The sequence below is a fragment of the Pseudopipra pipra genome, chromosome 9 (genome assembly GCF_036250125.1).
Source record: "Pseudopipra pipra isolate bDixPip1 chromosome 9, bDixPip1.hap1, whole genome shotgun sequence".
In the NCBI taxonomy this organism is placed as follows: Eukaryota; Metazoa; Chordata; class Aves; order Passeriformes; family Pipridae; genus Pseudopipra; species Pseudopipra pipra.
The window spans coordinates 22,600,471-22,618,862 of NC_087557.1; the positions used below are offsets into that span (position 1 = coordinate 22,600,471).

The 18,392-nt window shown below is 42.6% G+C and overlaps 1 protein-coding gene and 1 long non-coding RNA gene across 2 annotated transcripts; one reads left to right on the forward strand and one right to left on the reverse strand.

Annotated features, from left to right (window-relative positions):
• The first annotated feature begins 3,433 nt into the window (after window positions 1–3,433).
• LOC135419089 (uncharacterized) lies at window positions 3,434–6,247 on the forward strand. Its single transcript, XR_010432819.1, has 3 exons — window positions 3,434–4,215; window positions 4,311–4,398; window positions 5,925–6,247. It is a non-coding gene; the product is annotated as an uncharacterized LOC135419089 (long non-coding RNA).
• A 1,739-nt stretch (window positions 6,248–7,986) lies between these two features.
• On the reverse strand, window positions 7,987–14,812 carry DMRTB1 (DMRT like family B with proline rich C-terminal 1). The gene is made up of 4 exons (XM_064665183.1): window positions 14,158–14,812; window positions 12,301–12,530; window positions 11,446–11,590; window positions 7,987–9,162 (listed from the first exon to the last, which is right to left on the reverse strand). The coding sequence occupies exons 1-4, from the start codon at window positions 14,795–14,797 to the stop codon at window positions 9,056–9,058; spliced, it is 1,122 nt and encodes a 373-aa protein (XP_064521253.1). The 5' UTR covers window positions 14,798–14,812; the 3' UTR covers window positions 7,987–9,055.
• Window positions 14,813–18,392: the final 3,580 nt, after the last annotated feature.

Here is an 18,392-nt window from a genome sequence, read left to right on the forward strand (position 1 = left end):
TTTGGGAAATCTGCATTACACATTTCTCTTTAGCTGAGAAAAGTCTTCTCAGAGAAATGCCAGTGTTTCTTGTGATTAATTATTGAAGAAATTGGCTTTTATTATTAATTTAACTGTGGAATTTTTGTCAGGCTCATGAAACTGCCAAGTTCTCACCTGTTTAAGAGAATAAGCAACATGCACGTGAAAGAGGAGTGGAGGGCAGAGAAAGAGTGCTGAGGGACACATCAGTAATATTTCTGTACATTCCCTTCAGAAAAACCCATATTTTCCATATGGGTTTTCAGGTTTCATCACATTCAAGTAAAACAAACAAACAAAAAAAAGGCAAAATTAAAGGTTTGGCTTCTCTGCAGTCAAATGTGAATCTGTTATCAATCCCAAACAGGTTAAACTCCAAACTTCTGAATGCATTTTCCTGCATCCTCCCTTGTAGCCTCACTTATGACAAAGGGGTAAGTAGAAGGGACAGGCTAAAAAAAAAATGTATCTATAAACTACAAATTACAGCTTTGAATTTACTTCCTTTAGCAGGTTGTTTGCTATTTGATCTTGCTCACACATACATGAAAAATGCTATCGGAAAAGATCTTATTTTCCCAATCAGGACACTAAAACCAGCCTCTCAAACATGAGCTTGGTTATGTTAATACACGCAGTACCTATTCACACAGGTAGTATTACCTGAGGGTACAGCACTTTGTGCAGAATTAAAAATTAACTTCTGATGATCCAGAAATTATCCCTAGAGAAAGATGTCAGTCTGACCTCTTCATTTCAGTCACTGCTCAGGCTGAACAATTTTATCACCAGTCACTCAAAACCTACAGATTATCCCCTCTCAACACAGTTTGATTATTCTACTTGCTGAGCAACCTGCTCTAGTGGAAGATGCCCCTGCCCATGGCAGGAGGGTTGGACTACATGACCTTTAAAAAATCCCTTCCAACTTGAACTATTTCATGATTCTATGACAAGATGTAGCTCACTTATACCCAAGTCAGGTACTTCTGACTGCATCAGTTCTGCATGTGTTTTCCAAACAGTGACTCATTCCTGCTCCTACTGAGAAACTGCTTCTTCAACATCATCATGAGTGTTTTATGCTTTTAACAAGGATCCTATTGAAAATGATAAGTTTTTTTGAATTTTCATTCCAGAGTGGCACTGCTGGGATATTCTAGCTAAACATCACACACTGTCCTTTGCCAGAGATACTCCCGGTTTTGCTTTTGGGATCACATGTTGCTTTTCTTCCATGGAATGAACATCCTGCAAGGTTCTGAGTCTGAATTCCAATCACAGTTCAATGTACAATTTCACTGCATTTTTGGGAGCTAGCCTGTGTTTTTGTTGCCTCTCACTGCACATCTTTCCAAAAGGAACTAAATCAACTGGGTGAAACACTAGCCCTCCAACCACAGTCATTTTCTTTGCAACTTTCTAGTTTTTCCATCAAATTTATTTCTCTCAACTGAGGCTCTCTATTAGTCAGATGTAGAAGATTTATATTTAAGGGTACAAAGTCTGGTATGGACAAAGTGAATCTTGTAGAACTGCTGTGCTTGAATGTATCAGAAGACAAAATGTAGGAAATCACATTTGAAATACATTAAGTGAAAACTGAATTATGACCAATCCTAAGTAAGTCTGTGTGTCTGCTACAAGTTCCCCACTGGGTCTTCGCAAGCTCTGAGCTACTGCCATTTCCTCTAGGTCTCCATGCTGGAGATCCCACTCCACTGTGATACATTCTAGCTCTTTTTCTGCAAAGGTTCTTAATTTCTTCATTCTCTCACTGAAGTCTGAAAACGAAACACCCTTTTTCTAGCAGGGAGTTTAAACCTTAAAGAGAAAAAACCCCACACTTTAGAACTGCCATAGTTATAACGTGCTGCTCTAGAACACTAGCACTGGAGACATGCAAAACAGATCTGTACACAGGCTGTACTTCCACAGGATTCTAATTCAAACAGCTCTCAGACATCATTTTGCAAACATTTCAAGTCCAAGAAAGGTCTGTAAAACCACTGATTTGACAAAACCAGGGCAAGAAGAGAATTAACTGCCTGATTTTACTCAGTGGGCCCAAGGTCAGGTATTGAACAAAGCCTTCCTGACTCAGCTTCAACTACTACAGCACCCTGTCCCATGAATCACCCACTAAGAGCTAGCTTATTTAATGTCTACTTAGAATCTGCATGATTTAAACACTGTAATACTCACTAATCAATTTGACAAGCTTGAGATTAGAAGAGGAAATCTAGAAACTTGGTATAAAAATATCTTTGACTGATCCTTTTCCTACAGTTACACAAAGAAGTTAATTTCTTTATATTACTATATAAATACCTGTAACTCTCATGCAGAGAGGTCCTCAAAAACAGAGCCTTAAACTGAAGGTAACACAATCATACTGAAACAAATGGACAGTCCTCACAGCACAATGATCTCTTGCCTACAGTGACCTTTCTTACAGTATTAGGTCCTTTCACCAGACAGATTGAGAGTTGGTTACCCTAGAAGGCAAGTGCCTTCCTGAGCTCCAGTCTATTCTGTGGCTCCGAGAGCAATTTGGACTATCTATTGCACAAACAGACATTTCACTGGAATTTCTTCAACACAACCCACCTGCATTTTTTCTAGAGAAACTTGCTTGTTTTAGACTGAGAGTAATGGAAAATTCACACCACACTGCTGGCAATCTGTTCCACTGGTTAACTGTCTTCTTCTAAAGTTTCACTTTTGAACTTGGAAGCTGGTGTAAACAAACCAAATTAGTTTAGCCAGTAAGAAGCACTGTAAAGGCATAAATTGGTCCGAAAGAGTCAGATTTCATTTGACCTTGCATCGTCTCAGACTGAAGAAGTTCAGCATGAATAAGCACAAGTCTCACAGGGCTGACATTAGGGCCAAAAATCCATCATAGCTAAATTTAGGTCCAAGGAATCCAAAGCCACGAATAACTGTGTTCAATTACTTAAAAAAATAAAGGTATTTTGGCTTAAGTCTTAAATGTTTCCTGTTTTTAAGTTACATGGGTTTTTTGTTGGGTTTGGGTTTTGGTGTTTTTTTTTTTTTCTTTTAGACTTCTCAAATGGTAAAAATAGTCTGAAAGCAAGAACTTTTAAAATGGATATCGAGTATAAAGGTGCATTAAGTATGGGTAACATGTTTACAGGCCTGATTTATACTGTGAAAGCCAGTGCCATATATGCCTTCCAAAACTTGATTTTAAATTGTAGTTATTACTTACTATGTAAGTCTTTAGCCCGAACTTGGCCTTTTCAGTAAGGACTTAGATACAGCCACTGATGAAAGTTACACCTTTAAGTTAAGCTACTACATAGAAATGTGCAACATGACTGAGCCAACACACACAAAGCTCCCTCGGCCTCTCCTGGCACAAGGAGATCGAAGCGTTCCGGGAACCCCCAAGCCCTGCTGTACAAGAGCTGTGGCGAGCTCCCCTCCTGCCACCACCGCCCTCCTGGCACAGGCGAACCCCTCTCTTGGGAGCGTTGTGGGTGAGGTTTTGCTCTGCACCGGTGAACAAACACCAGCGTAATACAGGATAACCTTCTCCATGCAGGTTTTCCCCTCAGCACCGCCAGGGCTGCAGTAAGGCAGGTGCATTATATGGGGCAATCCAGCAGCCCTGCCCCAGCACGGAGCCATCGCTGCGCTCTGCTCCAACCTCCGCCCGCGCGACACGCTGGGGAATTTCAAGGGAATCACTCCCTCAAAACCAGAGCCTTTACCTGTTTGATCTGTGCCGTGAACGAACATTCCCTTTTCCCAGGGAAAGGGGGAGGGACCGGCGCCCACAAGGAGCCTGGGCAGGACCCGCCAGAGCTGAGGGTCCGGTGCCTCACGAGGCGGGAGCGCCGCCATCACCGCGGCCTCAGCAGCGCCCCCAGGGCCGGCACCGCTCCTTCTCCTCCCCGCTCCTTCTCCTCTCTAAATCCCTCCCGACGCTCCAAGGAAACAAGAGCTCATCTTCCTCCATAGTATTCTCTTTTGAGTACCCCAGGTGCTTTGCTTCTTTAGGTGCGATTTGTTGTTTCTCTTAATTTTCTTTGGAGGTTTGGCTCTCTGATTCATTTGTATGCCATCGTTGCACACTGGCCATAAAAAAACACTGCCAAGTGTTATGAGGGAAAACAAAGCACAGCTGCAGACTGGGACAGACAATAAGGAAGGTGAACCAAGCAGGTGTGGGCTCCCACAGATCGGGGCAGCTCTGGGATATGAGATCACCAGCCTTGTGTGTGCCTTTGGAGATGGGCGGGAAGAATTTGTATTCCCAGGACTGAGGAACATCAGGAACTAAAGAAGCCATTTCACAACGTGAGGTACTCCATGAGGAAGGGGATGTAAAAAATCAGCCATCTGCAGGTACATGAAGCTTCTGAATGTCTTGAAATAAGTGTATATTTAGTGTTGGAAGAGCATGAGAAACAGTCGATTTGCACCTTGATCAAAAGAACACATTGCTTAATAGGAAACAGAGCCTGTCATGAAAAAAATGGAAGGTTCTCCCACGGAACTATGCCTACGACTGTTATTTAAACCACATTTTGTGAAAAAAAAATGTTTTGTAAAAAGAAATGTTTTGTATTTGCTGTAGCTTATGGGCACTTTTGAGTAGATTGCACCAGCAAGACTATAAAACCCTGACAGTAATTAGTAAATAAAACCAGAAATGCTTCCACTAAAGGTGGTTGCATAAAATAAAGCGAAAACAGCGTGAGATCACAAATAGATGCATAGGGGATCACCCCATGGAATAAGGAGCAAGTTTGCCACTAATGTTGCCTGGCTGAGGACAATATCCAACAGCCAGTGGGAAAGGCCAGCAAGAAGAAACAAGAGAAAAATGTTACCCATTGTAAAAAAAGGTAATACCAAAGTAAAGCCAAAGTAAGTCTTCTGGTTTGGGTGAGGGCTCTTTCAGAAATGTCCAAGCCAAGCCTACTTGCTGTACCTATAAGGATACAGGAAAGTAAAACTCAAAGGTGTGTGTATGGACACATCACTGCCTGGGCATCTGTGTGGCATCTGGAGCTCTCACAGTGGCCTGGGCTACAATAAAACATGCAGTCCCTCTCTGATTTCAGGAATAGTTTCCACAAAGTCTTTCTTTGCATTTGAATTTCACCCTTACGTTCTGGCAAGCTAAGCAGAGACATAACTCTGTGACTAATGCTAATGTTGCAGTAGTAAAATATTAGGCAAAAGATGGGAAAACCAGACCCACTTGCCCGAAAGAATGATTTAATTGAAGTTTTCACTGTTCCAAAATAGGTATGTTTCACATCATAAAGAATTCTTCTGTCATAAAAACTATTTTTTTAAGGGGAGGGAAATTTTTCTTTGCAGTAAGCTGACTTTATTGGTAAGCAATTAAATATTTCTTTGGATTGCTGTTCAAAATTAATTACTCATTAATGTGGAAAAAGCAGCTATAGTCTTGCTGTGGATTCAGAGGTTTCCAACTGGGTGCATCTAATTCCAATAAGAAAAAAAAAACCCTAGAAAGAGTATTATAATTACTGTCATATGAAAACCTGCTTCAGTCCAGATGTAGAAGCCGATACCACAAGTGTTAACATAGAGCAGTCTGCTGCAGGGGAATGACAGATGAATCCTACATATGTTTGTAAAAAGGACATATTACATGATCCTTCTAGAATCTCTTGGGTTTGTTTTCCTTTTTCCAAAGCTCCTACAGAAAATGCAAATCCACAATAAGGTTTTGGACAGTGTCACAGCCACCTCTGGATAAATTCGGATGAAAACTTGCATACTTAACTAAGGCTGTCCACTGTGCACCCTCACAAGTAATTCCACTGAAGTAATGAAATTAGTGGTGTGAGTAGACATTAAGGAACTGGCTCCTAATTCCAGGTTTTCCCCTTCAGGGAACAAACAAGAGCTTGTGGCTCTATGATGACCCAGGGACTTGCAGTGAGGACAGAGGATTACCAGAAGTGTCAGGTGTTAGGACTCACATCTGCAGAAGTTCTGATCTGTGCAGCAAGGGAGTGAGTCCTCAGAAATCTGAAAATTATAATGGTGACAAGTGCTATATGTAGATTTCCTACTGCAACCAGTAGCAGTTTGCATGCAGAAAGATTTCAGAAGCAGGCATCCTTTCCTTTTCCTTCCCAAGTTTTATTAATTTGACCAAAGACTATGTGGCTTCAGCCTTAACAAAAAACAATAAAATTCTGGGATGATTTAGGCTGGAACAACCTCTGAGTGACTTGACTAATCCAAATCATTCCATTTCAGTCCAAATTGATTTCATTATCCTTAAGTCATTTATTTAAATAAATGGAGTCAGAAGAGATCAGAGAGTTTAATTATTGGAAACACTGGTTGGCACTAAGTTCGGAATTAAAATTATTCACTTTGAAGTCCTTAAATGCACAGTATGACAATACCAGTTGTCAAGGAACACTTTTTCCTTGGTTAAAAAGGACAAGCTGAGCACAAAATGGAAGAATGAAACCTTGAATAATCCACATAAGATAATTCATCCTGTCAGCTGCAGAGTTACCCACTTTAATTCTCTTACCAAATCCTTTACTTTCCCATGCAGGGATAGGTGCAAGAACTCAGGGACTAATTTCCTAAAATGTGGAAGTCTGAAATTACACCAAAATTTGACTGATGATATGATTATGCATATTAAACAGGATTGGCCTCACTTCAATGCTGTAGGAAAACCAGCTGTAACTGTTAAGACTTTAGTCTGGGCTAGAAGTCCATCCTTCCCCTGCAGAAGACAACCAGGCTGCTCAGACATCCTTCCCCCCTGCCCCTGCTTCCCCTCGTCCTTCAGGTGTAGGGAAGTACCAAGGTTTGGCACTGGTTTTACAGCTACTTTGCCACAGCCAACATGATGTTCTAAAACCAAGTCATATCCCCCCTCAACTGTCTCCTCCCCAAACTGAAGACTCTGTTTTTAGACTCCCCTGGTAATCAACTCCTCCATCTCCTTGTTCAGTTTAGTTGCCAGTTTCACTGGCTCTTCCTTAAACTTGCTACATCCCTCTGGAGATTCCCACTCATTTTGCAGCAGTGCAGTGAGAGAGACCCTCCTGGAGTGCCATCCCATCCTTCCAACAGCCAGAGCCTTCTGGTTCATCCCCAACAGTTCAGGAAGATGGAGGAAAAGGAAAATAAGGAGTTTGGGTTGGCAATGTGGAAGCAGTCACTGGCCCAGTAAAACAGAGAGCAAACAGTGCTGTGTATGCAGTGTATCTACAATCACTGTGCAACAGTCGGTGGAATGGGCTGGACTCCACCTTGCTTTGAGATTTAAGGAGTAATACAACACTGAATATGACTTTAGAAAAATATCTGGGAAGGAGACTGTTCAACTATTCATACTGTACATTATTATTTTCTTAAATCATTATATTATAAAAAACGAACCATCTGCAGAGGAACCTGCTTTGTGGGCGCTGCTGGTATTTCTATTTGCAGATTATTTTATTTTGAAAAGTATCCAGATTTTCCCAAGCAGACAGCAGTTTTAAGAGCAGGTTTGGGACACTGCTGGGAGCAAAGATCCTGTTGTAAATCTACTACATAACAAGCTGTACATCAGATTCTTTGCTATGGATATATTCATTTTTCTGGTTTTCCTCTGGGCAGTTCTAAATTTGCCACTTTCACTTCAGCCCCAAAACGCTGTGTGCTGCAAAGCATTCCAGCAGATCATCTACTACATTAAACAAAAAGATAAATGTTCAGCTTAGTATAGTTTCTTTACTTCTTGCATTGAGCAAGGGATTATTAATACAAGTAGCAGAAAAGTCTGTTTATTTTACTGTGCTCACCTCTACAGCAGCAGACAGACATTATAGAAGAAAAATACTGAGGCCTAAATCTCTCTCCAGACAAGTTTTTTACACAGAGCTGTTCAGGGCAACATCTGACATTTGACTAGAAAAAAATACACGCACACACACATCAAACTGTAACAACAATTTAATGTATCACTTTAATTATACAAAAGTCCCACCCTAATTATTCAAACATTAACAACTGATGCACTTAGTACAAAACCAATTCCTCTAGGCAAAACAGCAGAGGAATGTTTAATTAATTCATTTTTAATTAAAGGTCATCGCTGAAAATCATAGTATGTATGGATTTGAGTAATTATTATTCTAAATGGTGTTCTGTCCCAGTTTCCTGGGCAATCTCTCCACACCTTTGATACACCACAGTGCTCTCCCAATCCACAGGGATAAAGCTGTCTACAGGAGCCCTTCAGAAACAAACAGCACTGTTTAGTTTCAGCTGTCCCAAGTTCAACAACATTGAAATCATGTATAAATCATCAAGGACATTCAAAATGTCAGATGTGAAGCCTGTGTGACAAGAGGTGATTCCAAATCGAGTTTGTCCCCAGCCTGAACACCTTAAAGGCAGTTCACCCATAAAACAGTGCGGGGGCACCAGGCCTTTCCACACGTTCTTGCCATGCTCTGGACCAGCACCTACTGTTCCCTTACCCTGCTGAATCCAGTCAATCATCTTCTTAGGCAGCCAAGTTCATCAGCAAGGCAGGCTGTCTTCCCATCCTCTTTCCCTCAGTCCTCAGGCTCCACATCACTTAACTCTTCCATAACATTCATAACCAGATTTCCTTTAAAGCAAAGAGATACAAACAACCCCTTTTTGACTACTGTCATGAACATGAAAATGCTGCAGAATGCACACAGCTCAGAGACCTCACTCCAAGGTCAGGGAGCCATGTAACCTCAGCAAAGGAACAAATTCAGAGTCATAATCATTTGCTGCTTCCACTGGAAAACCTATTCTAGGAACATGGGCTTTACAGCGCTCGGGAGGCAGAGCTGTGAGCCTGGTAGCTCTAACATGATCATAAAGAGAGGCAGGGGACTAAGCCCCTTCTAGCTTCTAGTGTTGTGTTCAGCTGCTCGGTGACTAAGTGTCACTCAACCCTCATTAACTAACACTCTCCTCAGAAAGGAAAATAGTGCTGCCTGCTCTCAGCTCTTCTCCAGCCCATTTACTGTTTAGAGTGTACAAGTTGGTCTCTGCTTGTTTCTTCTGGGGAAGAAGGTGGTTGTCCAGGTTCATGAACCACCCTTGAATCCTCATTGTCAACTTCAGTAGCTAAAATGAAGAACAGAAAAATGTCAGAGTTAAACACAGACAAGCCAAACCCCCAAACCCTGTGTTTCAGTTCTCTTTACACCTGGTACCAATCACATTTCCACATTTGAAGCTGCACTGGAATAGAAGTATGAGGTAGATGCTTTTACCCACATACCCACAGTGAACCTATGCCATGCCTTTTTAACACTCCTGTGAATTCTCAAAGACCTGGACCGACCAATTAATAAACCCTTCTTCAAATCCAACAAGGGATTTTCATTTTATGAAGCATTTCCTTGCCAATTTGCATGAAAAGCTCCCTCATATCCTCACAGGCAAGGTGGTGGGGTTTTTTTCTGTGGCTTGCTCTTTTAGAAAGGCAACAATCTGCAAGCAGAGTCTACCCTCAAAAGCTGTACTGTCTGTTCTACTGGACATACCTTGTGTTTAATTTGTCAAATCTCCATGACACTACTAGTTCATACTGCATGAAATTAAGTAACAACATGGCCTATACTTCACATCACCACTGTAAACCAAACTGGCCTCATACTGACTCAAATCTTTCTGGTAACAGATACCAGTCTAAGAACAACTTTCTCACCTAGGACTTGGGTTTATTTGTCTTCATCTCAGATTTCCTTTGGGGCAGAGATCACAATTACCTTTCCTCACCATTTGTCCCCTGCTAGAGTTTTTATATCCATTTTCCTGCAACAGTTTTACCAGGAAGCCCATTTCACCTCAGTTCTGGAGGTCTCTGGGGGAAGGATATTCCCAAGTCTAACTGCAGGTTGGAGTCAGTTTGGTTTTGGAAGAAAAAAGACATTATGCAATCCTAACACATCCCTATGCACTACATGTTACAGCTTTTCTCTTTCTTCAAGCATCTTGAATTCCAGAATCAAAGGATTTATTAGTTTCACTCTTCCCTCTGCATCTGCATTTTCTGCTGCCAGGCTATTTTGTATGACCTCATGCAGAATTATCCCCCTCACTGGGTTACAACTGCAAATTCCTACATACCCTGGAGCACAAATGCAATACAGTAGAATTAATTTCTACTTTCTCCATAGCACTAATAAAATTGAATTGTTCTCTGAGCAGCACAGTCCATGATGCATTGTTTCCTATGGCTTTGTGCCTGGGCTGAGGTCATTAGATGGCATTTTGCTCTCAAGGGGAGGCTGCTCTCTTGGTGTCTCTATCCTGTTTTCATCATTTTTGGCCAGTACAATTTCACTCTACCAGTACAGGACTGGATCTCTTGTTCCCCTCATGCAATACTATGACTTCACCCCATGTCTGCCATGTTTGTGTGCTACTCCCAGTTCCTTCCCATTCCCATGGAGTCCAACAGAAAAGCTGCAGCTCCCTACCCATTCTCTGCCACTGCAGCATTCCCCAGATCTCCAATCACAAACCCCATTAATCCCTACATACACTTTCTGGTTCATGTGCTAGCGCTTGTTTTCCTCTCTTCCCCTCTAACTCAGGAGAGAAATAAAGTTGTATTTATTTATCTGTATTTTCAAAAATTTAAATTAAAAAAAACCCCATAAAATAAAAAATAAATTTAAAATAAAACTGGATATTTGCTCATCCAGTACTAGTGCTAATTCTCTGAGCAGCTCTACCCTCTTGTGGTCACAGCTTGCTGCAGCCAAATGAAAAACTTGTGAATATAATCACAAATATGTTCACATGTAGGCACAATACATGAAACAGACACAAAGTAGAGGGGCACAAAGACTTAACCTATGCCAGAAATTAAAATTCTTGAGAGAATCAACTCAAGATTTTGAAGATTCAATCTTTCTTTTGCAGCAATTAAAAAGTAGGATTTTCAGATGAGCAAGAAATTTCATATTATTCATGATAAGGGTTAGTCCACATTATTTTTTAACAACTTATCTAAATTGCAACAGAGCCAAATAATTTCTAAAATATGCCCTGCAAACTAGCTATGTAGAAAATATTTTCATTTGAGAACATCAGCAGATCATTTTCTGAATAGCTCTGAGTCCTGCGGCCTTCAATGTCTGCCTGAGACTGACATGCTTATCAGCTAGAAAGCCCAAGCATGCCAGGCTGCCTCCCTTAGGTCAGCCCCTCCCAGAGCTGTGCCAGCTGGCAATCTGTCCCAGGACTTCAGGACTTCAGTCCTGGCTCCAGCTCAGGACTCTGGGAACCCCTCACAACTAGCTGGGATCAGGGTCTCTTGGGGTTTCCATCTCTGTGGTTAGATACTGAAACCAGGTTAATGGTGGATCTCCCAGGACCCATCTCATACTTCCTCACCATGTGCTTCCTTGGATGTTTCAGCCAAGATGTTCAGTGAAACGGCAGTTGGAATGTAATGAATCCCTGTCAGAAAACTTGGTGGGATGAATGGAGGCAGAGGAGTGTAGTATCCTTGATGGAAATCTCCACCTCCATCTGGAACCTGTGGAAACACATGAAGCAAATCATCTTCCATCTAAAGACTCTCTCCAGGATACATCTCCAGTATCAAACAAATATGTTTCAATTTTTATCTGTATTACATTTTTTTATCCATATGGTGCCACGTCCACGCACGTATTGACAGGTGCAAAACCTGTGCACAGTGTAACATGCTGGAACTGGGAAGCAGCAGCTTCTCAGACCATGTTTCAGCAAAACTGGCCTAAGTGCTCATCACCTGTTCTGGATCTCATTGGAGCAGCTGGTTTAAACCAGGAGCAGCCACGCTCTTTCTCTGTGGTTGTGGTACCCTGGCCAAGCCCTGATGCTTTTCCTACCCATTAGATTTGTCCTGCATGGAAAAAGAGAAATCTCCCAATGCATATCTGTGCCATCTACACTGGCACAACATGACCAGGTGCAAGTGTCCAACTGCCATCATTCCAAAAGGCTGCTGCAGAATTTAGCAGGATATAAATGCCCCAAAACGCTTCACAAATTCTGTCCACTTGGAAGTTTATGGGTTTGCTGTTGTGGGTTCAGGTCAGACTATCAACATCACCCTTTGCTGTTGTTTTCTTCAACGTAATATATCAAAATGCTGTGAAGTAACTGGTAAACTTGATGACTTTTCATGGGTACTTCAACAGAAAGGCAGCTAAAAGTAAAGGCAGCAGTATTAACAGAGATAATCAAAAGCCAGCTACATACTGATACAGAAGCTGCATTCCCTGGCCCATAGTTGCTAGGAATGTGTCGGAAGCCTCTCTGAAGTGGTATCCCTGGAGGTGGTGCTTCCCCACTGCTTGACTCACTGATGGCAAATCCCATGGGAAATGGGTGGTAAGGATACACCCCAGAACACCCAGGGTACACTTTCGAGGCCTCTCTCTCCAGGTATTCTGGGTTGACAGTGTATTCTGGAGGAAAAGCCCGGTGAACTAGGAAACAACGAGAAAAGAACAAATAAAAATATCCATGTAATTCTGTGGAGTTCTGTAAAAGTAGCTGCAGGGACAAATTCCACTCTCAGACAGGAGAATCTGGTCCTTTGGTTTCCTGCTTAGCTCCGTGTGAATTTACTTTGTGATTTTTTTGGGACTAAGGAAAGGTACAGCAGATGACACCTGTAACGCAGTTATTTTGCATTCTTTTCTGCCTTGGGCACTGTGAAGCTTGTCCTCAGTAATGCACTAGCTGTAAATCTCTTTCAGAACATCAGCAACAGCCAAACAACCTACCTTAGGACTTTTAACTCTAGCAGCACTTAAAACAAAATTCCACCGAAATAACACGAGCTCTAACTTTAGAGTTCTAATAATAGAGTCCTATCTGTCACTTCTTAAGATAATTTACAGACGGGCTCAGTTTTAGGGTCACACATAGGCAACTTCAGATGCAGAAATCAGTTATTTCAGTTTTTATCTTGCATCTTCAATCTTACATGACCTCTCTGAAGTCTTAAAAAAAAAAGAGAGTGGTTATTTGAATATGAAAAGGGTCTCTCTTGTCTGCCCATCCTCCTGTTTGTGGAGAAGGTGAAGAATTTACATCAGAGTAGGTTGACTTCTGGAGTAGTACAATTACATTATTTGTGCCTAACCTTTTTTGAAGTTGGTCAGGCTGTTAAAAATGTTATTAAGGGAAGGACTGACAGGCAACTGTACAGCTGGCATCATCCATAATCTTCTTTGGAAACAAAACTAAAAAAAGGAAATTTTTGACAGTAATCTGTGGAGATCAGAGACGTCTGAAACAAGTCTTTCCTCTGGGCTTCTCAGAACAACATTTTGTCTTGCAGTCTGCTAGCTCTCTGGAGCTCAGACTAATGACTATTGCAGTCAGCAACGACTTCTGTAAAATTATTAAATAGTAATAGAATGCAATTACTATAATAAATAGTAAGTCACATGAAAGACTGTTAAAGGAAGCAATTTAAGAGGTGACAGACCACACAACTGCTCCACCTGCAAAATCTAGGCCCTCCTCTAAAATACTAAAGGCACTTTTACACCAAGTGATGCCAGCCAAGTTTAGTTTTTGCTACAGGAATTAAGCCCAAAAGGTCTCTTTATTTTACAGGGCTATCATGAGCGCCTTCTTGCTTCAGACACTGCAGCAGCACCTTCCCCATTTACCTGCCATCGCTGAGTTTTTTGCTGCTGGAGGCTTGTGCCTGTGAATTTATAAACAGTGAACCAAGTACTGGGAGAAATATGCAAAGCAGATCCCAGTTTGTTCGCCCTCCCACACTAACTTCCCTCTCAAGAGAAAAGCCACTTGCTCAGGCTTCAGCCTCGCAAGGAGCGGCGAGGCCGAGCACGCTGCTCCTGCCCCGCGCTGCAAGGGAACGTCAGTGCGGGCTGGGCATTCCACATGCCGGCTGAGCCCACTGAGGAAGGAAAGCGGGACAGACAGCAGGAATGGCTCTCGGGGGGGGGGGGGGGGCAGAGCCTGAGGAACCAGCAGGTGCGAACTGCACAAGCGGCAGGGTTTGGTAAAGGGAAGGAGGAGGATGAACACACAAGATGCTGGACAGGAGAAGCAGCTCTGGGGCCGGGTCCTTACCGAGGTCCCTGAAGGGAGGCGGCGGTGGCCCCCAGGACACCGCGCCTTTGCAGCTGCCGCCGTCGGGCTGGGCGCCCTTCTTCCCCTCGAGGCCGCAGTGCTCGGGGGCACCGTCCTCGGCCGCCGCCGCCGCCGCCGAAGCCTCGCCCGAGGGAGCGGGGTCCGCGCCCGCCCGGGCCGGCGGGTCGGGCTCCTGCTGCCTGAGCGCCTTCTGCGCTGCCATGATCTTCTGCCGCTCGGTGATGAGCGAGCACTTGTCGCACAGGCACAGCTTCCAGCGGCAGTGCCCGGCGTGGCCCTTCACCGGCACCACGAAGCCGTGGTTGCGGCAGCGGGAGCATTTGGGTGCTCGCAGGGCCGCCTTCGCCGTGGCCTCGGCAGCCTCCATGGCCCGGCACCGCCAATTTTCCCGCCCTCGGGCCGGGGGCAGGGCCGCAGGGCTCTTATAGGGGTGCTGCCCCCACATGTAGCAACCCGGGCCCGTGGGGCAGCGGGTGGTGAACGCCCTTGGCCCCCCGGCCTCCCGTCCCTCGGCCAGGCAGGGCTCCCCTGGGGTCCCCCTGAGGCCCATTGGTGCAGCCTGGAGCCAAAGCTCAGCTTGGGGGACCGAGCCTGCAGGAGCGGGGGGCATGCGGCACATTTGAGTACATGTGCTGTGCTGGTGTACATGTCCTGTGCTGGTGCATGCAGGGAGGGGGAGTTTTGGGTGAGCATGGAGAGAAATGCATTGTCCCTTATTGCTCTAAGTGATAGTTTTCACTTTTGGCACTTTAACAATCTGCAGCCACTTTCATACCCCTCATGCGTTCACTTTTAATGTGCACAGGTTTTCAGTCCCGTTTTGTTTTCAATTTGCAGCGTGCTTCTCTTGATCAGGAGGAGTGGCTGCCTCAGCAGAAAAGAACCGCTTTCATCATTCTGTTTTTCAAAAGAAGGTACTAAGATGAAGGTGGAAAGCATATGTCATTCGAAAGACCCGTCTCCTTTTCTCAGAATTCCTTATTCTCTGGAAACAAAGGCAGTCTTACAATTAGAAATACAGGAATGCTCCAGTTCTAGTATTGCTTAGAAAGCACTTGTTATTTGTTCCTGCTGGTAGCTGCAAACCCATGGTTTACACAGTAACCCATTTCAGGAGAAAACGTCTCACTTTGCAATGTAAACACTGCTGATTTTTCTCGCCTATACAATAGCTGTGTTTTAAAATCCTAGCTGCTTCTACCTTAAAAAGAGCACCACAACAATTAACCACCAAGCAGTTGTGAAGCTTTCTACTAAGTTTCAAGAGAACCAGGTAACATCTGCTTGCTCTGAAACAATTCTAACATGCAAAGGAGTGTGTTTCGAAGTCGAGCAGAAGTTCTTCCCTTGGAGCAAATAATCCTGCAAGAGCTGGGTGCACCCTTCAACACCTTTGGGGCATAAGGCCCTTTACAGATTTGGCAACAGTCTGGGTTGGCAACAGTCTCGTTTGCAGAGAGCAGCCAAGCCCCTGTGCCCTTGCAAGCCACCAAAGCTCAGACTTCTCACTTTGCAAAAGACCCAGTAGGACTTTGCACCTAAACCCTTCAGGTTTCCAGTAGGATTTTGCCTCCCGGGGAGATGTTTTTCTAAGTGCAATACCGGTAGACAAGCCTGGACTTGCTCTTGAAAGCAATTCATACCCAAATCCTAAATGCACACAGTCCCTGGACCACTTGGCACAGCTCCAGTCCCAGCCTGCAGATTTTACTATCCCAGTTGCAGATGATGTTCAGTAGCTGCTTCTTTGAGGGGGCTCTCAGCCATGCCTTTGCAGCCATGCAGTCAGGGATCCTGTGCAAGAGCAGGGCCAAACCTGCCCGGGCACAGGGCAGGTCACGTTCGTGTTCTGTAGGAGCTGGGCGAGGGATTGCAGGCACAGCAGCTCCTTCTGGGAGCAGGAGGCAACAAGGCATACGTGTCAGTGGAATCAGCTCCCTGCCCTCACTGGCAGGCAGTCTAGAAACCTTCATGTGCACGGCCATGTGTCCCTTACCATTTATTCCTCCTTCAGAAAGGCACTTGGTTGATGTGCCTTCAATAGAAGCTCCTCTTAAATGCAGTCTTGAAATGCTGCTCGCTTGTGCCAGGGCCTTGATGTTCCCGTGCTCATTCTAAACATTGACTCTGTATTAAATACAGACAGATAAAATAGTCCTAATTTTATGCTCCATATTTTTACTCTATCCTGAGAATGTGATAATTTAGCTGTAGAATGGAAGAGGATGGATGACATAATTTAAAAAACTGTAATTATATCTTTTCATAGATACCCAATCTGTGTTCATTTGGATACTTGAGCAGTGGGGAGAAAGGTACATCTTCCCCAGTAATTTTCTATTCTGAGTCACATACTACTATTATTTGATACATTTACTCAAATATACTGAAATTTATCTCTTCTCTCTTTAGAAAGGTATACCAGCCATGGGCTGTAACAGTTTATCTATTAATTAAACCACAACTTTCAAACTCATGTGCATTTTTCTTTTGACCATCTTTCACCCAAACATTCAGGATTTATTATACTCTACATATAGTTTGTTTCAAATGTAACTAGACTTGGTTTTTATAGAAAAGTGAACATTTTACTTTGTTTGTGAGGTAAATCCTTATTTCTGGAGACTTATTTCTGCAAACAGTTCAAAGAATTCTGCTCTTCCAATCCTGTTATGTGTTTGTATATATATTTGAATTAGCTTAATCACACACCATAAGCAAGACCATCACAAAGAGAAGACAGAACAATTTCAAAATACATTTTTGGAATGAGATGTAGACTTGCACATGGATACAGCTTCGTGTCTATTATAATTTTCTTCTTTGCTCATATTTGAAAGAAAATGAGGCACAATAAAGACTCTTTTCTTTAAAACTTAGTTTAGCAATTTATGTAACGTATGGTGGGAGTGTAACATAAAGTGTGTACAGAGTTGTGTATTAAAATAGCATTTATAAAAATTATCATCCTGCCAAAATGAAAGGAAGGCAACCTGCTTACTTCATCTTACTGAAAGCAATAGCAATAACATCTCTACTCATTTCCAATTTCTGACTCATAAAGTGTGTGGTTTTGGTATGCAGTTTGCTTTGTACATGAAACAGCGAGGAAAAACAATGACTTAGCTAAACGGGAACAAATCAAAAGATGGCCTTAAAAATGAATAGCAGAAAATTGGGTTTTGTTTTTTCCTTCTTCTCAGATTTTCCAGCTAACATTTTATACAGTAAATGTTATTTGGCAAGGAAATTGTTCTGCTTAGATCTGACATTTCACAGCGCAACAGTGACATAATTTGTTCAGTCTGAGATCTCCATTAGAAATATTTCCAAACTTGATTCAAAATACATGTTTTCTTATGCATAGAAATCAAGAGTATCTTTTGAATTTTTAAGGCATTCTATATGAAGATGAAATCCTCTGTTCAAAAATGATCTTTGTAGTTTGGAAGTGTCCATTATGTACTGCCATAAGTCATTATATAAAAATTAATATAGTGATAGTATTATCAGCTCTTCTGCATTATAACTGCTTGGTAGGTTGTTTATGGCCATCAGTGAGGGTAGAATTGACAAAAGATTTACCTGCAGAAGCAGAACTGCCCAAGGAGGACTCTCACCTTCACCTGGCCCAGAATACCATTTTAATAAGTAGCCTATTTAGCATAAGTAGCATATTTAGAAGCTCCTTATAAAAAATATTAAAGTATTTCAAACATCCCCTGACTGACCTGCATTAGAAAATCCCCCTTTTGCTGTTGAGCTGACACCAGCACCCATCCATCAGTGCTGTCACAGAACTGCAGGGCTCAGCTCTGCTGCCATGCCTATGAGCTTGTCTGATCTGCCCAAAGCAAGCCCACATGACAATGAATAAACTTCTTTGAGTCACTTCTGGAGACTGTATTTTCCACCCTTCTAATCAGTGTGAAATTGTACTGTAGTAAACATTTTTCTTAAAATGTGAGGAAAAGTGCAGCATAGAAGCAATTCAATATGATTAGACTGTATCTACCTTGAAATTTGAAATGGCTGAAATGTGTTTGGGTTACACAAATTTTAAACCTGGTTGCAATTAAGTTGTTTTAATTGATATAAACAGATTTACCTCTTCAATTCTCTTTTGTCATCAATTCCTTTATTTTAAAATGTTGTCTTCAGTAATCCAAACAGGAATTCCACTAGTGTTGTTTTGTTGTTGTTTTTACAAAAGT

Excerpts from the sequence above, each read along its gene's own strand:
- DMRTB1 (XM_064665183.1), bottom strand. The coding sequence starts at position 14,797 with ATGTGCCGCATGCCCCCCGCTCCTGCAGGCTCGGTCCCCCAAGCTGAG. Across the intron at positions 12,531-14,157 it reads GCCTCCCTTCAGGGACCTCG|TTCACCGGGCTTTTCCTCCA; the intron begins GTAAGGACCCGG and ends GTTGTTTCCTAG. Across the intron at positions 11,591-12,300 it reads GGAATGCAGCTTCTGTATCA|GTTCCAGATGGAGGTGGAGA; the intron begins GTATGTAGCTGG and ends GTGTTTCCACAG.